Source organism: Apteryx rowi, unplaced genomic scaffold, assembly GCF_003343035.1.
Source record: "Apteryx rowi isolate R43461 unplaced genomic scaffold, aptRow1 scaffold_32, whole genome shotgun sequence".
Classification (NCBI taxonomy): domain Eukaryota; kingdom Metazoa; phylum Chordata; class Aves; order Apterygiformes; family Apterygidae; genus Apteryx; species Apteryx rowi.
Window position 1 is genome coordinate 2,294,841 of NW_020449641.1, and position 10,674 is coordinate 2,305,514.

Below are 10,674 nucleotides of genomic sequence, written 5' to 3' on the forward strand. Positions count from 1 at the left end.
CCCAGCCAGGCACTCTTCCCAGCATGTGTCAAAAAAATTCTGCCTTTCAGTCTAAATTTAGCAGTTGTTTTCTAGTGGACACGTTGCCTTCCCCACCCCAGAAAACAACAATCCCCTTACGCCTCATTTCGAGCGTGTATTGGAAAGTGTGAGCAATCGTGCTATGATTTTAGTCAGAGACGGTTGCCAGCCGGAGCTGCAGGGTGACAGCGCGGGGACCGTGCAGTGCAGGCATGATGAGCCAGTTTTTCCTGCCAATCCCTAACTCAGCGAGATGCAATCTCTGTAGAGTAATACCTGTCACATCTTCCACCCCTAGAAACCAAAACATTTTGCAAGTGCTAAATAACCCTCCCCACACCCATCCGAGCTGCGTGGTGTCACTATCTCTGTTTTACAGAGGGTAAAACAAGCTGTCAAAGGTTTTCTCCAGGCCAGGCGAGAAGCGGTAGCAGAACTGGGGAGGGAGCCCAGGGCTTGCAGTCCCACAGCTTGGCATTGCTGTCGGAAATGGGCTCTCAAGGCCCCATCTCTCCGGGGCCTTTGGGCAGGGAGCGAGGGGTTACTCTAAGAGCTCCTGGCCAAAAATCTGAATTCCAAAAGTTCATATAAAATTGCTTAGATATGTTCATAGAAGAAACATCCATTGAGGGGTTTTAAACTCACAAATGCTGCTTGTGGCTGAGCCACTGGAGGCAGGAGGGAAAAGTTTCATTGCATGATGGCCTGTTCAGACTCTTTTCCTTCACCAGCTCCATTCAGGAGACAGGACACTGATGTGTCTGCTCCAGCTCAACCCCTGGCATTGCCCGCCTCCTCTCCAAGGGAGCTAGTTGCCAGGACTGGCTGAATTATTTTTCATTTTTGCTTGTCTTCTGGTCAGAGGAGAAGCGATGGTGTGGAGTCCTTGGCAGGGGTTTTTGTGAAGACCACGGCAAGCTCCTGTGCACAGCTGCATGGAGCGTGGCTGAGCTGGGGACCGAGGGGGTCTCCAAAGGGAATGAGGTTAGGGTGCTCCAATGATGCTGTGGTTTTGGAGGCTCAAAGCCTCTGGAAGGAAAAGCCTCCTTGGGATGAGCTTTCACCTTTTCCAGCGTTTGTTTTAATGAAACCCTCCACATTTTTCTGAATTCTTCTCTTCCTTCTCTTCTCTTCTCTTCTCTTCTCTTCTCTTCTCTTCTCTTCTCTTCTCTTCTCTTCCTTTTCTTTCTTCTTCTTCTTCTTTCTTTCTTTTTTCCCAAATGGGAAACCAGAAAATTGCAAAGGAAGAGGCAGTAACTACCTCGCATCCAGCCAGCTCCATTGTGTCGGGTGAAAAGTGCTTCCCTTGCAACCCTGCTAGGCAGCATGGTGGCCTCAGGCCAGGCCAGGCCAGGCTGCATGCAGAAGTGCAGGGAGGGGACAGCCCCTGAGATCACCGGCTTGCTCTTTAGCCCAAGCAGCTCACGAGAGAGGGGCGAAGGTGAAATGCCAGGAGGAAACTGTAAAAGAGCATGGCCTGAACTGAGCTGTCACCCCAGACTCAGAGCCCTGCCTGCTCCAGCTCAGAAAACTCCCTCCTTGACCATCCCAAATAAGTGGGCTGCATCCTTGTCCACTGTCCTGCCCGGTGCTGCATTTGAAAGCGAGATGTGAGCCAGCCCCAGCCATGCAGCTCATTTCTGAAAGTCTGGAAAATCATGAAATCATCATGAGAAAAGCATCCATCACCCCAATTATTAATTTTCCCCTGACGCTTTCCAAAACTGCTGGTGCACCGAGACTGCATTCAAGAGAAGCAAGAGGAGCCAGTGAATGGCACGGTTTCATTGCTGGTTATTTCCTATGTGTATATTAGTCAGCGAAGTGAGCAGGGAAGATTGCCAGGGGAGAAATTAAAGAAGTCTGCTGCAAAGGTCACCCCACCGATACCCCTGCGCTGGGCACCCACCCCTGCTCTCTGCAAAGCTAGTGGAGAAACAGGCCTAAAGAGGCCAAACGTCCATCTCTGTGAGGTCTCCTCTCCCTTCTTCTTTTATCTCCCTCCTTTCCATGTGCGTTGCTGGTCTCCCTGCTCCCTCTTCCCCCGTGCACTGCCGGTGGGAACAGCCTCCGGGGCTGCAGTGGCTCTGACCCAGCCCGGCAGCTCAATGCCGGGAGGCTTGTCCCCTACACCAGCTGCCCACGCCGGCACGGGCACCGCGCCAGGGGTACCCACGGCGGGACCCTGAAACAGCCCGTCTGCGCGTGGGGCAGCCTTGGAGCCAGTGCACGGCCCTGTGTCCTCTGCCCCCTCCATCCCCAGGAGCTTCACGGGGCCCCAGAAACAAGCGGCAGCCCGAGCTCCGGGAAGCCGGTGCGGCAGAGGAAGCTGCCTTCCTGCCTCCCCACGCCCCGCGGTGCTGTGCCCGGGCCCCTCACGGGTTGGCGCGGCGGCTGGGTGCCTGCGTGGGAAGGGGCAGGCGCGGGGAGGGGAAGGGGCCAGGCCACGGCTCAGCTGGGAGCTGCCTGCGCGGAGGAGGAAGCCGGGGTGGGAGGAGGCGAGGGTTTCCCTCTGGGGCAGAGATGGGCACGTTTCATTTCCATCCCAGCCCCTGCTGCGCTCACCCCGGGGCCAGCCAGCTCCGCGGGGCTGCGGCAGGGACTGAAACGAGGACGGCCAGCCGGCAGGACTCGCGGCGCCGGCAGCACGACGGCACGCCTGCCCGGGGCAGGGGACCACGTTGGCATGGCTCTCGGCGTGGCGAGGACGATGCGGGGCCACGTGGATGCTGCCCTGGCCGGCCTCTGCGCCGCCCTGCTGTGCTGCGGCCCCGTCCTGGGGGGCTCCCGGCTGGGTAGGTACCCGGGGCGCAGCGCGCGTGTGAGCGAAGGCCGTGCYGTTCGTAGCGGTGGAAAACGCTTGCGGGCTGGGAGCTTTGTAGTAAAAATAGCTCCGGCATCAAGAAAGCAGAAAACCCAAACCTTTTGGGTACGCTTGGCTGATGCACCGTTAGATATGAGATTAAAGCATGGAGCAGGGGCCAGGTCCTGAGCTGACACTCAGCTCATGGTGCCGGTGTATCCTGAGCCCCCCATGGGGACACCAGCCGCGGTTGGGGTTTGGCACTGAGTCCCTGGGCTGAAAGTCTGGGTTTGGCAGAAATACACAGGGCCTGGGGTTTCCTGTTCTGGCTTTCGCAGTTTCGGGCTGCACCTTCGGGTTTTGCCTCCTGGTTTGAGCTTGACCCTAACAGGTCCAGGGTCCTGCATGCGTTTCTGCTCGGGGCCGTTTTGGGAGAGGAGGGAAGGTGAGCAGGTGAGGCAGGGCAGCGTGATGAAGAGCCCTGATGAAACCTCTGCACAAAGAGCCCGGCCCCAGTGCACATGTTCCCACTTTCTTGGAGCCTGCCTCGTTTTGTGCTGCTGTTTTTCTCTCCCGATCGCAGACGCAGGGCTGAAAGTCCCTCACCTGTCCTTTCAGCAGGCATTAAATCCAGGCAGGGACAAACTGTTTGTGGGTTTGGTGCTAGAAAGAGGCAGGGAAACATGGAAAAACAACCTCTGCTTAAGAGGTTCATTCATTGCTGACAGCTACACTTGGTAGGAAGCAGAGACCCAAGCCTGTGGAATATTTCCTGTTAAAGACAAAAAMCTCAAAACACTGAAAAATTAAAACTCTCAGGCATTGGCACAGCAAATGTCCGATGGGAACCTGGGGCAGTTCCCCAGCTCCTTCCGCCTTTTTAAAGTCGTTCATCATTTTTCAGTCCAGTTTTCCACCTAGTCCCACATCTGTTGAAGGAGTTGTCCCAGATCCACGTACAGTTAATAATCCCAAAATGGTGTTCATACTGAAGGAACTATGCCAAAGGAATGGGAGGGACTTTCTGGTTCTGCCTGYGAGCTCAGGGGCTGGTGTCAGTGGTGATCTCTGAAGAGTGCACACAAGTTTTCCAGTGGCAGGGACTTTTCAATACTTGGGTGGCTTGGGTTACATGCTTGGTCGGATAACCCATGTGAAAAACACTTCTTCCTCTCCTTTTTATTGCTCCAAACAAAAGTTAATACAACAGCTACCCCTTCCTGCTGGGTCGGGTTGTTTGTGCCTGGATGTTGCATGCTTGAGCAACTTGAACAGCTAGAGCAAGGGACGAACAGAGAGAAAGATAGGCCAGCTCATTATTGATAAGCTTATTATTGATAATTACTGCTAATGTGGGGCTTGCTGGGGAACAAAAGGGGGAACGGGCACTACTGTGAATCTGAAGCCTTGGCTTTGCTCAGGAGGTGGCGGAAGGCACCTGGCTCATGTTCATGGTGTCCCTGCTGCCCATGGCAGCAAGCGGGAAGGGGACGGGTGGCTGGAAGGGGATGGTGTCACCAGCGCCAGGTCACTCTGCCCCATCTGCTCGTCTGAAGCTGGGGATGGCTGGATACCGTGCCCAAGGCAGTACCTGCTGCTTTGCACTCCTGGCGGATAGCGGCGAGCTGTGGGCAGAGCTGGAGCACTGAGACAGGGCGTCAGGCACTCACTGGGCTCACATGCTGCGCTGGGGGCTTGGTTCCCCTCACTTTTGGAGGTGACATCAGCTGGAGGCGGGATGACTCAGATGTAAAAATAGAGCATAGATTTAATAATAGTACAACCCCCAAAGTCTGTTTTCCCTGTTGGAGAAATTCCTGGGGGTTAATTGTGGGTAACTGAGAGCAGAATTCATTCTGCTAAAACCATCCCATTGTATAGTTACTCCTGAGCATCACCCTCTGGCCGGCAAGTACACGTACCCCTTTGCTCAAGGGCAGAGGCATGGGCTAGTGTACGCTCCTCTGCAGTTGAGGTGATGCTCCAAACTGGCCAGGTGTTTGGCTGTCTGTCCCTGGCAAACCTGCAGAGCTTGACCCGTGGGTGAGCTGGAGATGCTGAGAACGGCATGGGGCTGGGCTCACACATGCTCATCAGCAGATTTATAAATCCCCTTAGGGGCCCTAAGGAGCTGAGGATGAAAGAGCTGAGAAATGCTGAGAAATGCATGGAGCTTTTGGCATAAAAGCGAGAAGCATCATGGGTCGACAGGGTTTTGGGGCTGGGAGCCCATCACACCCCTCTGTGGGTGCACTAGCAGGGGCAATAGTGGAGTCTCACTACCTCTTTATAACTTTGGTGCTGGCATGGGAGGCAAGGCTGCTTTTGGGGCCTGTGGCAGCCTGGGTGCCCACTGTAACCACGTCCTTTCTGTGTTTCTTCCCTCTCAAACAGTGACCTTCTTCCCGGCCATGTTAACTCTCCCTGCAGGTGGCTCAGCCACCTTCTTCTGCAACATCTCCCTGGAGAACGTCTCCGGCTTAGAGTACAGCCTCAACTGGTACAAAGAGACCAACTACAGCCAGCCCCAAAAAATCGCTGAGATCAGCCGTAACAACCCCCAGATGAAGACAGAGAAGTACCTGCTCACGAACCACACTCCTGCCTTCAAGATTGAGATCCTGAACCTTCACCAGAATGACTCGGGCTCCTACTACTGTGGGCTGATCGCCTTCTTCCAACCTGATAAAGTGATTGAGAGCAACCGGTCCCACCTTGTGGTCACAGGTCAGCCTGGGGGCTGGGCTGATGGGGACGGATCATCGGTGTCATCCCCTAGTGCTACCCCACAGGGCCTAGCTGTCTGGATAGGGGTCGGGAACTTCTTCAGTGTCATTCAACTGGGACGAGCCCTGTGTGATGGGCCACGATGAGCGTGGGGCCTCGCATGTGCTGACCACAGAGCAATGCCCTCCCTCTGCCCTGCTCCTCAGTCTGGGGGCTGCTTGTGGACAACTGCCAGCTGAGGCGACTTTGGCCCACATGCAACGTGCACTGGTGTCGGATGTGCATGGACATGGGGCACGAGGGGAGCAGGAGGGGACCTCCCTGCAGCCCAGGAGCCAGAGCCCTGGGGGTGCCAGGCAGCCCTGTGCAGATGCTGGCTCGATGCTCCCGGCTTGTGTGCTGAAATCTCTGCCCAAGCCAATGTCACCCCAAACAGCCCCATTGCAGCATGTGCTTCCCCAGGGCTTCAGGCTGCAGAGCAGTAGCTGGGGGGGKCTCCAGAGACAGCCCAAGATCTTTCCTGCCAATCAGGTGCATTATCAACCCTTTTGAGATCATTTCCTAGAGGGCTGTGTAATATTTCTACATGGACTTGGGGGACCAGAGCCTTGAGTGTCACRCAGTGCTGAGAAGTGTCCCAGGGATGGAGAAACCCACATTTGGTGAGGTGTACAGCTGCCAGCTGCACTGCAGGCTCCTACAGCAGGCTGGCAGGCGGGGAGAGCAACCTAGCAGTACCCCAGCTGGGGAAGGATCTGTCATGTCAGAGGAAATCACAGAGGAAATCTCTGCTCTTTCCCTCTCCTTTGCATGCATGATCCYGGTCTCGAGACACACAGCAGCCTGTCCTCCTCCTCATCCACCCTGTGGCTGGACCTGGCCCTGGTGTGGGAGGTCTCCCTCCTCCTGGGACTGCTTCCCAGCGATGCTCTGGGGAGCAGCATGCCCTCATTGAAAGAAGGAGGCAGAAGACCCATGCAGGGAGCTGTCCTCATCCTTGAACAGCTCCTTCGTTCTGGGAGCAAGGGGCTTGCATCTGTGGGAGATGAGCCAGAGTTCAGACCCCTCGAGCAGCAGCGCTTGTGCAGATGTAGTTCTTCTGACATGGTGCCCAGGAGGGACGTGGGTTTGCATAGCCCTGTGGCTTGAGAGGCATCAGTCTCACTGCAGAACTGCTACGCCCTTGCTTGGCAGCTTGGAGACTTTTAGGGGCTGAAAGTGGCCTTTAGTGAAAAGGGAAACYGCTGCAAAAATTACCGTCTTGTCTCCTACCCAACGTGAGCTGATGCCGTGCCAGCCCCAGGACATGGAAGTGGCCAGGATGCTTGGTGGGGAGCATGCCCGGTGCAGGGCACTGCTGAGCATGAGGTTGTGCTGTGGGGCTGCCTGAAGGTGCAGAGCAGGGCCCTGGGCCCTTGCACCCCAACTCCCTGGCCAGCATGGGATCATCCTCACTACCTAAAAAGGGCTTTCTCCTACACATGCAGGAGGTGCAGGGCGGCATGGGGAGGAGAGGGACGTAGCACATCTGAGGCCAAAAACACCCCCCACTTCCCATGTTGGCCAAAATTCAGGGCCCTCAAAGGGATGGTGGGGCTGTGGCAGCTCATCTGCGACTGATCCCTTTTTGGGGAGACCCCAGTGCATTCCCTTCTTACATTTCACAGAGACTTTAGAGGCTACTTCACACTCCTGACGTGCCTTTTCCCCCTCCCCCCCTTTTTTGGATGGTTATTTCAGCAGCTCCTAAGAAAACAAATGCCACTGACGAGCCTCAGATAGAGGAAGGTGACCCCTCAGACCACATCAAGCCTGTGCTCATGGGCATCCCGTTGCTGGTTGGCGCTGTTGTGCTCCTGATCTTTGGCTACCTCACCTTCACTTACAGGAGAGGAGGTACGAACACTGCAGGGATCCTGCTCTGGGGGCACTAATGTGCCGAGGGGCTCGGGGCTCTGAGGGGGACCTGCAGGGTGATGTTCATCCAGCATACCTCACTCCTAGCTGGCAAGGGGGAGCTGGATGCCTGCCATTCCCTGGGGTCGGTGGGCTGGTTCACCATGCCCAGACTCRGGGCTGGCTTGGCCCATGACAGAGAGGCCACAAAGCAGAGGAGGGTGCTGGGGTCCTCAGGGGCCGGCCTGTGTTCCAGGGGCTTATGGATCACATGAGGAGGTGCCAGCCATCTCTCCCATCCCAGAGTAGTAGTAGGGTGGTTGGGCCCTGCTCACCCATGCATCTTGCCCGTGCTCCTTTGGGGCCCCTTTCTGTCTCCTTGCATCAGCGCCAGGGACATTTCCTTGGCCGCAAGGGGTGGGCTCTCCCAGAGGGGCACCTGCAGCTTGAGAGGATGGTGCTGCCCRGGGGACCCTCAAGGAACTTCACCCCACTAATTCTAGCAGCACCTTGGACTGTGGGCTGGCACCTCAGAGGTCCTGGTAGTACTCGGGGTGTTAAACCCCGAGAAGAGAAAAGCAAAGTGTGGCGTGACAGTTATGGTGTCTAGCGCTCTCCGAGGCCGTGGGGACAGGGTCAGTCCCAGGCTTGGATGCTAATACTGTCTTGACACAGAAGTGTCTTCTAACCAAATGTGTTGCTTTGCAGATGTGCAAAAACCACCAAGTGAAAACGCACTGACGGTGAGTTTCCCGCCTCTAACACCCTGCTCTGCTGCGGGGGAACGTCATGGCACTGGGGTGCGGGAGTGGAGGGTGCTGAGCCTCCCTTTATCAGACCTTCACAGACTTCTCACATCTCATATTTTCCCTGTTGCTGCTCGATCTTTTCTGCACAGCTACAGCTGCTTTTCTGCATCTGCAGCACAGCCCCATCACAAAATCAGAAACTGCCTGAGGTAGGACAAGATCTCTCTCAAAGATATGTCAAAGATGGCCCTGCTCAAAGCAAGGCTATCTTTGACGTTAGATAGGGTTGCTGTAGGCAATGGTTGTGGGGGGATTTTTTTTCCTCATATGTTCAGCTGGAGTTTCCTTTGTTGCAACTTGCACCCATTCCCTCTCATCCTTTTGCTGGGTGCCACCAYGAAGAGTCTGGCTCCATCTCTCTGATCCCATTAGGTAGCTGAAGACAGCAAGTAGGTCCTTCTTTGCCATTTCCTCTCCAGGCTGAATGAACCCAGCCTTGGGCTCTCCTCATGCACCCTGTGCTCCAGCCCTGGCTGGCTCAGTATCCAACAGAGAGGTGAAGAAAGGACTCCTCGCACATTCCTTCCTTCAAAGGCTGGGCAGGCAGGGAGCCCAGCCCACGTGCTGGTGTCCCCTGTCACACAGCTCAAGGGCAGCTCTGAGCCCTGCGTGGCCCCAGCAGTGACCTTAAGTCTCAAAGCTCACAGTCTGGCTTCTCTTGGCAAATATCACCCCATGTCCTTCATACTGCTTTCCATCACTCTTGCCCTCCTGGCATGCTTCAGAGGTTGTCATGGCACTCGCTGTGAAAGGGGGCTTGTGCTGGGGATGAATAGGACCTCTAGATGGAGGATGAACCACTCCTGATGTAGTTTCCTTGCTCTGCAGAAGAAGGAGAAGCCCCCTGTGGTGTCTGTGTCCACCGTGGACTACGGTGTGCTGGAGTTTCAGCGGGACCAGCACACGCAGGCACCCCCCGAGATGCAGCTAGCTGACCAGACCGAATATGCCACCATCATCTTCCCAGAGGAGAAACCAGTTACACCGGAGCGGGGGAAGAAAAACCAGAACCAGAGGAGCTGGCAAGTGCAGCCACAGCCCTGCTGAGGGGCTGGGCTCCCACAATGTACCTTCTCCCATCYTTGTGCTGCAACAGCCTCCCTGGAGATGGCCAGGCAGGAGCCTGTCCTGCACTGGCACCCCTTTTCTCTCCATGTCAGGCAGCCATCTGCAAGCCCTGCCACGGCTGTGTCCGGACAGAGACAGGTCCCCCCATCCCCTTGCTCCAGACAGTTTGCAGCTAGTGCAAACCAGCCYGCAGGGACTGGAGTGACAGAGGCGCCTGCTGTTGGAATTGGCACCTGACGGTCCCTCCCAGGTGCAGCGGGCACCATGGCCATGGGATGGGTACAAGATGATGAGGAAAGGTCTCTGCTAGCTTGTATTGCTGTGATCCAAAGACCTCCTAAAGACAGGGAGGATCAGATAGGGGCGGAGCAGGGATGCTGATGGGTCTCTGCACTGAAGCCTGCACTGAAGATCATGCCTTGCCCTCGGTTTTCTACCTCCACTTGCCACTCCCTCCCGGGGGCTCTCAGGATTGGCCAAGCTGCTTCCTTTGCCTGGGTCCACACCTACTGACAAAGCAAGATTTGAGGAAAAAATGCCTCTGAGTGAACAGAGGCATGAGCTGAAGTGACTCCTAGGGAGCTGCACTGACRCGGTTGCCTCTGCCAGCCAGCAGGAGCCTGGGCTTGCTCGAGCAGAAGAAAATGGCCCTTTCCACACTGCGCTGCACTGCGGACTTCTAGCACTAGAGCAGAGACTTCCTGATGCAGAGCTATTTAGAAAGACCTGTGAGAAAGAGACAGTTGGTTTTCCTCATCTTTCCAGACGGTTTCCTCCTCTGGTGGAGGGGAAATCTGTCCATCTGTCCATGGAAGGAAGGGAGGAAGGGAGCTGGCCCCGGGACAGTGATGCTCTTCCCTGCAGAGAGCCCTGTGTGGGCATAGCAGCAGCTGGGAGTCACTCATGGTGGCTGCCAGCCCTGATGAGAGAGGGATCCAGCCCGGGGGGATGAATAAAGGGTTTCATGTCTGGGGTGTTTGTTGACTCGTGATGGCAAGCGCGTGGGCAGGCAAATAACGACTCTCGGCAGAGCTCAGATGAGAGCCGGGAGTCAGCRGTGTCTGTTGTGGTTCCTGGGCCTCTCCGTATGATACACAAGCTGCTCTTCTATGAAGCTRCTCTTAATAATTTAGAGAATAAGCTGCTCTTTTTCTCTCACCGCTGTCTAGGTGGAGGGAAATATGATCCAAGCTGGCTCTGGGCGCAGACAGRTCTCAGATGGCCACCGACCAGACCTCCCTTGCAGGGCTCATCTCAGGGTGTGTTTGCCCATCCTGGCTGGGGACAGATGTCCCCAGCTTACCTGAGGGCCTTGCTGACATGACACAGGGCTAATCACAGCCCCGTGCT

The 10,674-nt window shown here is 55.9% G+C and overlaps 1 protein-coding gene across 2 annotated transcripts; it reads left to right on the top strand.

The window, feature by feature from the left end:
* Positions 1-2,558: 2,558 nt before the first annotated feature.
* Positions 2,559-10,404, top strand: PDCD1 (programmed cell death 1). Of its 2 annotated transcripts, none has more exons than XM_026070923.1 (5): positions 2,559-2,816; positions 5,219-5,551; positions 7,292-7,447; positions 8,156-8,190; positions 9,085-10,404. In XM_026070923.1, exons 1-5 carry the CDS (start codon positions 2,708-2,710, stop codon positions 9,301-9,303), a joined length of 852 nt encoding a protein of 283 aa, XP_025926708.1. In that variant the 5' UTR covers positions 2,559-2,707; the 3' UTR covers positions 9,304-10,404. The 2 variants fall into 2 exon arrangements, with proteins under 2 accessions (XP_025926708.1, XP_025926709.1); XM_026070924.1 differs by having other exon boundaries at positions 5,255-5,551.
* The last annotated feature ends 270 nt before the right edge of the window (positions 10,405-10,674 follow it).

Excerpts from the sequence above, each read along its gene's own strand:
- PDCD1 (XM_026070923.1), top strand. The coding sequence starts at position 2,708 with ATGGCTCTCGGCGTGGCGAGGACGATGCGGGGCCACGTGGATGCTGCC. Across the intron at positions 2,817-5,218 it reads CCTGGGGGGCTCCCGGCTGG|TGACCTTCTTCCCGGCCATG; the intron begins GTAGGTACCCGG and ends CCTCTCAAACAG. Across the intron at positions 8,191-9,084 it reads CAAGTGAAAACGCACTGACG|AAGAAGGAGAAGCCCCCTGT; the intron begins GTGAGTTTCCCG and ends CTTGCTCTGCAG.